This window comes from Mustelus asterias, chromosome 2 (genome assembly GCF_964213995.1).
Source record: "Mustelus asterias chromosome 2, sMusAst1.hap1.1, whole genome shotgun sequence".
NCBI classification, from domain to species: domain Eukaryota; kingdom Metazoa; phylum Chordata; class Chondrichthyes; order Carcharhiniformes; family Triakidae; genus Mustelus; species Mustelus asterias.
The window spans coordinates 49026963-49040623 of NC_135802.1; the positions used below are offsets into that span (position 1 = coordinate 49026963).

The 13661-nt window shown below is 43.2% G+C and overlaps 1 protein-coding gene across 4 annotated transcripts in view; it reads left to right on the forward strand.

Moving 5' to 3' along the window:
• rsu1 (Ras suppressor protein 1) overlaps positions 1-13661 on the forward strand; it is a 184437-nt gene that overhangs the window by 31101 nt on the left and 139675 nt on the right. For all 4 annotated transcript variants that reach the window (XM_078227696.1, XM_078227699.1, XM_078227697.1 and 1 more), the window contains exon 3: positions 2477-2527. In XM_078227696.1, coding sequence (XP_078083822.1) covers positions 2477-2527 — 51 coding nt within the window. The remainder of the gene's footprint in view (positions 1-2476; positions 2528-13661) is intronic.

The following is a 13661-nucleotide window of genomic DNA, read 5'->3' on the forward strand; positions in this document are numbered from 1 at the left end:
GGTAACTTGCTGTGACTGTAGCATGTGGGAATCTGTGGAATGCATTGCAGTCCATAACAGCCATATCTGCAGTAAGTGTTTGTGGCTTGAGCAACTTCAGTTCAGAGCTGCCAATATTGTGGAGCATTAGGAACGGAGAAGAGTTATCTGGACACTTTGTTCCAGGAGGCAGTGACACCCCTTGGGCGAGGGAGAACTATGGTCAGTCAGTGGTCCAGGACAGGAGGTTATGACAGCAAGTCATGCAGGTATGGGGAGCCAGCATGTAATGATGAAGAGCCTTTTACCTTGACTTTGAGAGGTCTGAGATGCTTGCTACTTGTGTGGATGAGAACTGTAGGCCGAAATTCTCTGATGTCAGATGCCCTGCCACCACTGCCAGTGAGAACGGAGAATTTGGCACTCAGCCAAATTTCCATTCACTGCAGAGGGACAGGAGAATCCCAGCCATAGGCAAGCTCGGAGAATTTTGGCTGTAGAGTAGTGGCAAGGGCCGTGTTGGGGGATGCTATTCAAGTTGTGTGTGTGGGGGGGGGGGGACCACCTTCTCAAGGGCAACTAGGGGTGGACAATAAATGCTGGCCAACCAGTGACACCCATGTCCCATGAATGAATGAAAGAGGATCCAGTTGTCATGGTCCACATAGGAACCAATGACATAGGTGAAACTTGGAATGATGTTCTCTGGAGAAAGTTTGAAAAGTTGTGCCCCAAATTAAAATGCAGATCATCAAAGATAATCACCTTTTTGGATTTTTGCCCAAAGATATCTCAAATGGCATGGGTAAGTGGCAGATTAGAGAATTTAAGGTATGGCTCAGTGGTGTGGGAAGGAGTTTTGATTCATGGGGCACTTGCACCAGTATTTGGGAAAGAAAGAGTTGTTCCGTTGGGATGGGCTCCATTTAAACTGGGCTGGGAAGAGTTTCATGGATAGTTGTCTAACTCGGGATATGGGTTGGGCTTAAAACTAACAGAGGGTTTGGTTTTGATTTGATTTATTATTGTCACATTTATTACTATACAGTGAAAAGTATTGCTTCTTGCATGCTATATAGACAAAGCATACCATACATAAGAGAAGGAAAGGAGAGAGTGCAGAATGTAGTGTTACAGTCATAGCTAGGGTGTAGAGAAAGATCAACTTAATGCGAGGTAAGTCCATTCAAAAGTCTGATGGCAGCAGGGAAGAAGCTGTTCTTGAGTTGGTTTGTACATGACCTCAGACTTTTGTATCTTTTTCCCGATAGAAGAAGGTGGAAGAGAGAATGTCTGGGCTGTGTGGGGTCCTCGATTATGCTGGCTGCTTTTCTAAGGCTGCGGGAAGTGTAGACAGAGTCAATGGGTGGGAGGCTGGTTTGTATGATAGACTGGGCTTTGTTCACAACACTTTTGTAATTTCTTGTGGTCTTGGGCAGAGCAGGAGCCATACCAAGCTGTGATACAACCAGAAAGAATGTACAAGTTGATGAGAGTTGTAGCGAACGTGTCAAATTTTCTTAGTCTTCTGAGAAAGTAGAGGCATTGATGGGCTTTCTTAATGATAGTGTCGGCATGGGGGGACCGAGACTGGTTGTTGGTGATCTGGACACCTAGAAACTTGAATCTCTCGACCATTTCTACTTCATCCCCATTGATGTAGACAGGGGCATGTTCTCCACTACACTTCCTGAAGTCTGACTATCTCCTTTTGTTTTGTTGACATTGAGGGAGAGATTATTGTTGTCGCACTCGTTCACCAGATTCTCTATTTCTTTCCTGTACTCCGTCTCGTCATTGTTTGAGATCCGACCCACTATGGTTGATTTGGAGAGAGATTTAAAAATCCAAATAGAAAGGTCCAGGCAATAACACAGTATAGTGATGTGGGTAAAGACAAGTAGATTGGGACAAAAAGGGACAGATAATTTGTGCATCAGTAAGGTCCCTGCAGAGAATTGTAGTAAAAATTGAAATAAAAAGCTATTATGGTCTTCAACCAACAAAGCTCCAGTTTTTCAAAGCTTTTTTCAAGTGCTCAAGATGGATATTAGGAGTGTGAGGCAAGAAAAATGTGTAAAATTAGTTTTAGGATAAAAATTCAGATGAGTTAGATAGGTTCAAAGAGATTTTAAGACTATTTTTATGCAGGGAATAGTGACGCTCTGGAATGCATCAGTATGGCAACAGGTTTAATCTATTATTGGCCCAAACTAGGTGAACCGTATCGGTACATTAAAGAGAAGGTTAGATCAGCACAAGGAGAAAGGAATAGAATATTTAATCAGTTTTCAAAAGGCTATTGAATGAAATCCGCAAGCAAGGAAATGGAACTAGTGGGAATAACTAGCAGAATTGTTCTTGTCGAGAACCAACATAGATGCTAATGGCCGCCTTCTCTGCTATCTCAGTTCCTCCAGCTTGCTGAACTAGTCCAGTGCTATAGCCACCGTGGTACCATACATTTATTTAATCGTTTCTTCTCATTCTGTTGCAGTCACTCTTTCCAACATCACCCAGCTGGTGCTAAGTCACAACAAGTTAACAAGTAAGTAAACTTCAGTGATTCCTATCTCTTGAAACATGAGCTGCTGTGAAATGTACAATATCTGCTCTGAGAATAAATTTCAGCCAGCTAAATTGCTGAAGTGCAGGTGCTATATGGAGCAATTTGCTGTGGGATCCTCTAGCTGATATGGGGGGCTGCAATGGTATATTTCTGTGGAGGAGTGAGACTACATCTAGCACTAAAAAGAGCTACTGAAATTTGGAGGGAGTCAAGTATTTCTATAGATTAAGAGAGTACCTTTTAAATTGAAAATACCTACTTTTATGTTGTGCTTTTAGTATATCTAATGTTGAGGTAGGAGTGTAGTGTAGTCAATGGATATACGCAATAAAATATGAAATAATTCATCAATTTATTTTGACTATGTTGGTTTATTTCAAAAGGTGAATTTAATTGTTGAAGTAAAGGTGAATCCTATCGGCTGAAATAAGGTCATATCTCTCTTTGGACTGTTAAAATACATTGGGGAAGAGTAAGATCTGAAATACAAATGTTGCTGACTAAATCAGGAATTTCTACTATTGCACCTTCTAAACTAATGTTAAACTTGAAAAGTTTGACCTCTGAACAACTATGTGAGAATCAAAAATATGACATTTCTTGTGTTGACTAACAGTGTATGTACTAGCGAAGTGGACTTTACCATGCTTATAAGAAATTTTAAAATCTTATACTTTATCACATTAAATAAATGGTCAAATTAATAGATGCCGGTGTTGGACTGGGGTAAACACAATAAGAAGTCTCTCAATACCAGGTTAAAGTCCAACAGGTTTATTTGGTAGCACGAGCTTGCGGAGCGCTGCTCCTTCATCAGATGAGTGGGAGTTCTGTTCACAAACAGGGCATATAAAGACACCATCAATTTACAAAATAATGGTTGGAATGCGAGTCTTTACAGGTAATCAAGTCTTAAAGGTACAGACAATGTGAGTGGAGGGAGGGTTAAGCACAGGTTAAAGAGATGTGTATTGTCTCCAGCCAGGACAGTAAGTGAGATTTTGCAAGTCCAAGCAAGTTGTGGTGGTTACAGATAGTGTGACATGAACCCAAGATCCCAGTTGAGGCCGTCCTCATGTGGAACTTGGCTATCAGTCTCTGCTCAGCGACTCTGCGTTGTCGTGTGTCGTGAAGGCAGCCTTGGAGAACGCTTACCCAAAGATCAGAGGCTGAATGTCTGTGACCGCTGAAGTGTTCCCCAACAGGAAGAGAACACTCTTGCCTGGTGATCGTCGTGCAGTGTTCATTCATCCGTTGTCGTAGCATCTGCATGGTCTCCCCAATGTACCATGCCTCGGGACATCCTTTCCTGCAGCGTATCAGGTAGACAATGTTGGCTGAGTTGCAAGTGTGTATACCTGTTAGATGGTGTTTTCACATGAGATGATGGCATCCGTGTCGATGATCCGGCACGTCTTGCAGAGGTTGCTGTGGCAGGGTTGTGTGGTGTCGTGGTCACTGTTCTCCTGAAGGCTGGGTAGTTTGCTGCGGACAGTGGTCTGTTTTGAGGTCGTGCAGTTGTTTGAAGGCAAGAAGTGGGGGTGTGGGGACGGCCTTGGCGAGATGTTTGTCTTCATCGATGGCATGTTGAAGGCTCCGGAGAAGATGTCGTAGCTTCTCCGCTCCGGGGAAGTACTGGATGACAAAGGGTACTCTATCCGCTGTGTCCCGTGTTTGTCTTCTGAGGAGGTCGGTGCGGTTTTTCGCTGTGGCGTGTTGGAACTGTTGATCGATGAGTCGAGCGCCATATCCTGTTGTCCTATGAGGGCATCTTTCAGTGTCTGGAGGTGTCTGTTGCGATCCTCCTCATCCGAGCAGATCCTGTGTATACGGAGGGCTTGTCCATAGGGGATGGTTTCTTGAACCTGTTTAGGGTGGAAGCTGGAGAAGTGGAGAATCGTGAGGTTATCCGTGGGCTTGCGGTACAGTGAAGTGCTGAGGTGACTTATCCTTGATGGAGATGCGTGTGTCCAAGAATGCAACCGATTCCGGAGAGTAGTCCATGGCGAGTCTGATGGTGGGATGGAACTTGTTGATGTTGTCATATAGTTGTTTCAGTGATTGTTCATCATGAGTCCAAAGGAAGAAAATGTCATCGATATTCATTTTGGTAGGACAAATTTAAATGTGGATTACAGGGTCAAAGGTAGGGTTCTGAAGACTGTGGAGGAACAGAGAGATCTTGGGGTCCATATCCACAGATCTCTAAAGGTTGCCACTCAAGTGGATAGAGCTGTGAAGAAGGCCTATAGTGTGTTAGCTTTTATTAACAGGGGGTTGGAGTTTAAGAGCCGTGGGGTTATGCTGCAACTATACAGGACCTTGGTGAGACCACATTTGGAATATTGCGTGCAGTTCTGGTCACCTCACTATAAGAAGGATGTGGAAGCGCTGGAAAGAGTGCAGAGGAGATTTACCAGGATGCTGCCTGGTTTGGAGGGTAGGTCATATGAGGAAAGGTTGAGGGAGCTAGGGCTGTTCTCTCTGGAGCGGAGGAGATTGAGGGGAGACTTAATAGAGGTTTATAAAATGATGAAGGGGATAGATAGAGTGAACGTTCAAAGACTATTTCCTCGGGTGGATGGAGCTATTACAAGGGGGCATAACTATAGGGTTCATGGTGGGAGATATAGGAAGGATATCAGAGGTAGGTTCTTCACGCAGAGAGTGGTTGGGGTGTGGAATGGACTGCCTGCAGTGATAGTGGAGTCAGACACTTTAGGAACATTTAAGCGGTTATTGGATAGGCACATGGAGCACACCAGGATGGTAGGGAGTGGGATAGCTTGATCTTGGTTTCAGATGAAGGTCGGCACAACATCGTGGGCCGAAGGGCCTGTTCTGTGCTGTACTGTTCTATGTTCTATGTTCTATGATATACCTAGAGTATAGCATCGGTTGAAGGTCCTGTGCGCTGAAGAGGTCTTGTTCGAACCTGTGCATGTAGATGTTGGCATATTGAGGTGCGAATTTGGTCCCCAAAGCTGTTCCGTGTGTCTGGATGAAGAACTGGTTGTTGAAGGTGAAGACATTGTGGTCCAGGATGAAGTGGATGAGTTGTAAAATTGTATCTGGAAACTGGCAGTTGTCGGCGTTGAGTACTGAGGCAGTTGCAGCAATGCCATCGTCGTGGGGGATGCTGGTGTAGAGTGCCGAGACATCCATTGTGACAAGGAGAGCTCCTGGTTCAACTGCTCCATGTGTGCTGAGTTTCTGTAGGAAGTCCGTAGTGTCGCGACAAAAGCTGGGGGTTCTTTGTACAATGAGTTTCAGGATGCCCTCGACGTAGCCGGAGAGGTTCTCGCACAGGGTCCCATTGCCCAATACGATGGGACGGTCGGGTGTGTTGGCCTTGTGTATCTTCGGGAGGCAGTAGAGATCTCCAACACGGGGAGTACGTGGGATGAGAGTACGGAGGGTGCTCTGAAGGTCCGGATCAAGGGTCTTGATCAGTCTGAGTTGACGGATGTGTTCTTTGTTCTATTACCAAACTAATAGACGCACGTTTATAAATATCTGGAGCACAGAAAGCCAATAATTTAGTATAGCTGGTGTTTTTGCTCCATACAAGCCTTCCTCTCCTCTGCATTTATCCTCATTAATACCTTCTTCTATTCCTTTCTGCCTTCTGCTGATTTGGCACCTATATTGACCAGCTAATTCCACATTCTAATTATTCTACTAAAGAAGTTTCCCCACGCACCCTGTTGGATTTATTGGTGACTAATTTATGGCCTATAATTCTGGTCTGGGGCACAAGTAGAAATATCGACCACAATTCTCCCAAAAGTGCTGAACTGGCGGGAAAACTGTCCTAGATCCCGACTGTTCTGTCAGTTCAGCTTCTCACCTGAATCTCTGCACTCTGTGCGCTGCAGAGGTCCCAGTCGTGAATCTCATTTTAAAAACCCAGGGGGCAGAGCCTATTCGCACCGGAGTCTGACAGTTCTGGAACTCTGCGCATGTGCAGTGGCCCCGACCTGTCAGACTTCCCGTTTGCTGGCCAGGCCGGGTCCTGGGCCAGCCCTGACCACCCCCCACCACAGTGCCCTGATGTACAGACTGCCTGCCCCAATCGCTGCCCTCCCTCCATCCCAGACCGATCCTGGCTGCAGATCGCCAATAGGCCCTGCCCCTTCGCACTACCCGATGCCTGGTGGGCAGTGCCAAAGTGCCTCCTGGGCATGGGCGCTTTGCTCCTTGGGCAGTGCCAGGGTGCCCATGCCCAGGGGCACCACCCACCCCCACCCTTCACTCCACTCCAGCGGGGTCTCCCACTAATTCCCCGAACGTAGGGAACTAATGTAAACCCCGCTGGAATGACCTTCTCCTGGCGGGGTGGGAGATTCAATTGGGACCGGTAAGTTCCCGATAATTAGATTTAAAATACATTTAAAACATCTTTTAAAAAAGATTTAAATGACTTGCCCCTCTCCCCGCCGGTTTCCAGCGTGGTCTGACCGGCGACTGTTCGTTCGCCAGCTCTGGGAAATGTGCATGCATTCTCAGCGCATGCGCAAATCCCGGAACAAGGCCAGCGACGCGCATCTCCCACCCCGACCCGCCAGAAAATTTGCAGGTCGCGTTGGGAGAATTGTGGCCATCATCTCTACATTGACCTTCTCAAAACAAAACCCTTTCAGATTGAGATGTTTGTTATGTCACCCCTCGGCTGCCTCTTTCGTTTCCTGGAGAAAAAGAGCCACAGCCTATTGAACCTTTCCTGATGTGTGTTTGTGAACAGAGTGAGCCTGACTGACTACCTTTAAATTGCTTTTCAGTGTAATTCTGAGCACAATCAGCATTGTTTAACCAGTGTTATCCAGTCTTGGAATTGCATCTAATTTTGGATACCTATGTTTTGAGGTTTGCAAGCACAGACTCGTTGGGTGAGGCCATTACTTGGCCTATTGCAAACAGCCAAAGGGGGACACATGGCCCTGTCATTTTGCAGAGAGAAGGAACTTGTCCAAACTTTGCACCTTTCATCTTTTTTAAAAAAAAATACTTCAGGGAACAGTTATTTGCTGGTTCATTCGCCAGGGCAATGCCAAGACCAATCGGTCAAACTGCCCAGTTTGAATTTGAACAAAACTGGGCAGTTAACAGTTCCATGCTGCATTCTCCATGGCAATGCCTCCACCAATCGGACTGCAATTGCCAACCAATCAGCTCTCTCTTCTTGTACAGTATAAATTGTTATTTTCCCCCATTACAGTTGGTAGCTTCTTGCAAGCTATCCTGATAAGTGCAAGACGAAAAGCATTGATAGCATTCTTTTGTTTAGCAATACTCAAATAGAAACTTGTACATCCAAGTTAACAGATCACACCAATATTAGGCATAATCAGTTGCGTGGATTGAAGCAGGAAGTGGCAATGGAACATGAACAAATGAAGTGTGGGTAAAGCTGTGCCATGTGGGGAATCACGTGTGAGGGTCAATCATTTTTGGATCCAGTAAAGAAAAATTTAAATATTTTCTGGTAAGAGCATAACTGTTTGTGTCCACAGACCAGTAAATGTGTTTGGACAGGTACAAAAAGTGATCAAAAAAGCCAATGGAATGTTGGCCTTTTCATCTGCAGGTGGTAAGAATACAAAATTGAAGAGGTGATACTCGTGCTGACTTTATTTGAAGTACTGTGTTCAATTTTGGGCACCGCACTTTAGGAAGCAGACTTGTTCATCGGAATGTTATTTGGACAAATGTTGAGAACTGGTTGTATGACTTGGTTTCATGTTTGCTTGACTGAGCTGATTTGTGACGTTTAAAATGGTAAAAATATTTGGGGTTAGGAAGGGAAGAGATGCAGAGAATATATTTCAATTGGTGGAGAAAGCAGGACAAGGGGACATAGAGAGTAGAATTTTAAGATTATCAAGTGGTATGGGGGGAAAAAATTAGTTCGAGTATAGATCAGCCCTATTTAACTGAATTGTGGAACAAGGTACAAAGGCTGATGGCCTATTCTTGTCTGGTAGATGCAAATACAAAGTTTGTTGTTTGACTATTCCAAAATGGAAGTTGTTTTTGTTTCTTTGCGTCGGCACTTGTTAGAAAAATGTGTTTTTTAACTATAGTTTAAACATTTGATTGTGTTGGTGTGAGGTGAAGTGGCTACATTGAGTTTTATGTATTAGTTACATATTTGAGGGAACTAAATTCTAATTGTGTGTTAATGGCTAATTGTAAGGGAGTTAATACCCCCCCCCCCCCCCCCCACCCAAAACAAACGATAGCCCAGACCTAACTGGCCAAAAATGAATACTGATCATGTAGCCATTGTTTAAAGTTTATTTAGTAGGCTTACATTAACACTACAATGAAGTTACTGTGAAAATCCCCTAGTTGCCACACTCTGGTGCCTGCTCAGGTACACTGAGGGAGAATTTAGCATGGCCATTGCACCTAACCAGCATGTCTTTCAGACTGTGGGAGGAAACTGGAGCACCCGGGGGAAACCCACTCAAACACGGAGAGAACGTGCAGACTCTGCACAGATAGTGGCCTACGCTGGGAATCGCGTCCCTGGAGCTGTGAGGCAGCAGTGCTAACCATTGGGCCACTTTAAGGAACCCGTGTGATGTGATGAAATATAAATAGGCTGTGTAATACTGGGTGGAGTTAACAACCAGTAAATGGTACAACAGGTCAGCCAAAAAGCCTCGTAATAGTGATCCCAGTGATAATGTGTGTTAGGTTCTAAGATGGAAAAGTGAAAACCATTTTACAACTTCAGAAAGGAACATGTTGAGAAGTGCTGGCCAACAAATTTAAGGGGTGAAACACTTGGGATATGAGTAGATCCTGTTTATAATATACACTAAATTTTAGAGGAGATGTGTGCCACTGGATAATGAATAACAGGGAAAAGGCTAATCCTTATCCCCATAAGGAAGTAGTTGGGTGAATGGGGGCAGAAATAAGTGTTTTATTTTCTCAAACCATAAGCAATGATAACTGAGGAGGTAAAGATGGATTTAAAAATACCAAAGGAGATTGAACTGGTGGGAGAACGGAACTAGAAAATGAAGTTATGATAGGTGGTAGAAATGTCAAGCGTATCTATAAATGTAAATATAGTAGCAAGCAGATGAAAAAAGAAACTGAAGTCACTGAAAAATTCCATAGGTGGCATGACTTCAAGTGATAGTGTCTGTGGTGAAGACTATGGATAACCCCTCCAGTACAGAAGTAGAATTTTTGGATGGGGGATGGGTAGAAATGGAGGAAATACTAAAATAAATTTCATGTATGGAAATCACTGACTGAGGGATGTTCAAGGATGATGGACATTGCACGTAACTACCTAAATAATTAAATTGGTTTTGCTTTCTCTGATAACATTTTGAAACCAGAGTACTATCTAATGGTAGAGGAGCTCAAATTAATAAGATTTTAATATATTGGGTGTCACAGATTTTATTACGCTTGTGATGCACTTTTATTGTCAGGTCTCGTGACGGTTGGGATTCAAACATTTGACAGCCTTGAGTTTGGATTCTTAAAAGGTCAAGATACCAAATACACCTTATGCACAGAATTTTTATACATTTCTCTTGCTCCCTCAATATGGCAGTCCACACAATCGTCAAATGTTAAAATATAATTCCACATGAGAACTTTTTTAATGTTGTTGAAAAAGTGACATGTTGCAGAAGCTTTTTGTCTTGCACTCATCAGGACAAGCACAAGACCACCAGATTTGGCAATATGTCTCTCTTTTTTCAGCAATATTTAATTTCAGCATTACCATTTACAGCTGCTTTTACTTCTGCAGTTCAGTGCAACACATACAAAGTTATCTATCAATTGTTGCATATAACTGCTAGTCTGCCAAATGAAACATTAATTCACGTCATACTTTTTACATAAAGAACAATTCCAAAGGATGAAGTATACTCGGATGTTTTCCTTTTGAAGAACTAATGTTTTTCTACCACTCGTTGTCAATTGAGTAAAGTTCTCTGAAATGTATGACTCAGTATCCACTGGCAAGCTATTTAATAACTGAAGCAACTGACATTGCTTTAAAGTCAGCCTGCAGTACTGTAAAAGTGATTAACCTTTCTCAGTTAAGCTGGGGAAAAGCTATTTTCACGACAATAGAAAGATACATCAAAAGGAGTACAGCATTAGTAGACGCCAAGATGATCTAATTAATCCTTTCTTTACAATGATCAGAAAGTGAACTAACATTATGACAATCCATAAAAGGAAAATAGAAGAGATCCAGTAAGCTACAGGCCATCAAGTCTAAAGACTGTTGTTGGCAATTAGAAGTCATTGTAGAAATGGGAAGTAATTAAATATATAGATATGCATGGCATCATGTGATGGATTTTCCATGGAATTATCGGAGGCAAGTCTTTTCGAAGAAAGGATTTTTTTTTTTAAATGGCACTCCTGTTGACGGGAGTTGTGTGGCGGTTTTATAATTGGAATTTGTTTTTTAAATGGCAGTCCTGTTAATGGAAATTTGTCAGGTGGTTTTATAATTATATTTCAGCAAAGTTTTTGATGCTGTGCATGAAAAAGACGACAGGATTCTGCAGTGGGTTGTAATTTGTCTTCAACCAGAGGCAGCAAAGAATGGTTGTAAATGGAGATGGGCTGACAAGGCTAGGGATCACCAGTAGGAAAGTGCAACTGGATCATTGGTGAAATGATTTACCATGCATAGTTACCTAAATAATTTTGAACCGACGCTGCCAAGATTCCAGGAGGTTCAAACAACTGAGAATAAGCAAACCAAATATAAAGGATTGTGGATAAATGTGGAAGTTGGCAAGAGCAATTGATTTGGTCAAATGCAAGGTAACCAGAATGAATAAAGGAATTATACAGGAAGTCTGTAGGCATTTAATTAATATCCTCATTTTAGGTCAAGGATCAGCCATGATCTTATTAGATGGCAGAGCAAGCTTCAAGGGTCCTATGGTCTGTTCCTCATTTCTTGTGTTCGGACCACAAGTAAGGAAGCTAACTAGATCATGGGATGTATAAACAGAGGGACTGGGCACAGATCATGGCAATCACATGTATGCCACACAGCAGAGTTACAGACCATTTGGTCCAACTGGTCCATGCTGCCTATAACAAAGTAATGTATATTCATAATCCCACTTCATAGGCATCTAATGTAATAAATGATGAAACTCCACACATTTTCATTGTTCTGCTACAATTCAGCATCACACTGACATGCAAATTTCACTTGATTTATCAACATTTATAGAGCATAGAACAGTACAGCACAGTACAGGCCCTTCGGCCCTCGAAGTGGTGCTGAGCTTTGTCCGAAACCAAGATCAAGCTATCCCACTCCCTATCATTCTGGTGTGCTCCATGTGCCTATCCAATAACCGCTTGAAAGTTCCTAAAGTGTCCGACTCCACTATCACAGCAGGCAGTCTATTCCACACCCCAACCATTCTCCGAGTAAAGAACCTACCTCGGACATCCCTCCTATATCTCCCACCATGAACCTTTATAGTTATGCCCCCTAGTAACAGCTACATCCACCCGAGGAAATAGTCTCTGAACGTCTACTCTATCTATCCCCCTCATCATCTTATAAACCTCTAAGTCACCTCTCAACCTGCTCCGCTCTAAAGAGAAAAGCCCTAGCTCCCTCAACATTTCCTCATAAGACCTACCCTCCAAACCAGGCAGCATCCTGGTAAATCTCCTTTGCACTCTCTCCAATGCTTCCACATCTTTCTTTATAGTGAGGTGACCAGAACTGCACACAATATTCCAAATGTGGTCTCACCAAGGTCCTGTACAGTTGCAGCATAACCCCACGGCTCTTAAACTCAAACCCCCTGTTAATAAACACAATCACATTATAGGCCTTCTTCACGGCTCTATCCACCCGAGTGACAACCTTCAAAGATCTGTGGATATGAACTCCAAGATCTCTCTGTTCCTCCACATTCCTCAGAACCCTACCTTTGACCCTGTAATCCGCATTCAAATTTGTCCTACCAAAATGAATCACCTCGCACTTATCAGGGTTAAACTCCATCTGCCATTTTTCGGCCCAGCTCTGCATCCTATCAATGTCTCTTTGCAGCCTACAACAGCCCTCCATCTCATCCACTACTCCACCAATCTTGGTGTCATCAGCAAATTTACTGATCCACCCTTCAGCCCCTCCAAGTCATTGATAAAAATCCACAAAAAGCAGAGGACCCAGCACTGATCCCTGTGGTACACCACTGGTAACTGGTCTCCGGTCTGAAAATTTTCCATCCACCACCACCCTCTGTCTTCTATGAGATAGCCAGTTACTTATCCAATCAGCCAAATTTTCCTCGATCCCACACCTCCTTACTTTCTTCATGAGCCCGACCATGGGGAACCTTATCAAACTCCTTACTAAAATCCATGTATGTGACATCAACTGCTCTACCTTCATCTACACACCTAGTTACCTCCTCAAAGAATTCAATCAAATTTGTGAGGCAAGACTTCCCCTTCATGAATCTATGTTGACTATTTCATTTACTTAAAACAGCAACAAATCAGAAGTTCAAATATCAATAGTGAGGAATAAAACTTCACAGCAAAAAAAAAAGGATTGTACCAGACCTATCCGGAGACCATGCGTAGTTTGGGTCCCTTCTCATAAAAAGAGAATGCTGAAGGTTGGCCTAAAAGAGGGTAAAATTATGAAACACCAAGAGCATGATTCCAAAGGGGAATTTCACAGTAACTTCATTGCAGTGTTAATGTAAGCCTTACTTGCGACTAATAAATAAACTAAACACTTCTGGGGAAGAACAAGATGCATCTAATGGCTTTAAACAAAAATAGTTAGCAAGATAAAGCTCGGCACAACATCGTGGGCCGAAGGGCCTGTTCTGTGCTGTACTGTTCTATGATATCCAATAGGGAATTCAGCATGACTTTACCAAGAGAATGGTGAGAATGTAAAATTCATTATGATGGAGTGGTTAAAGCGAATAGTATGGATGCATTTAAGGGGTGTTAGACAAGCACATGAGGGAGAAGAGAATAGAAGCTTCTGATTATGGAGTAAGATGAGAGAGAGCTTGAATAACGATTGTGCAGGTGGACAAGGTGCTAGTGTGGCCGCAACCAG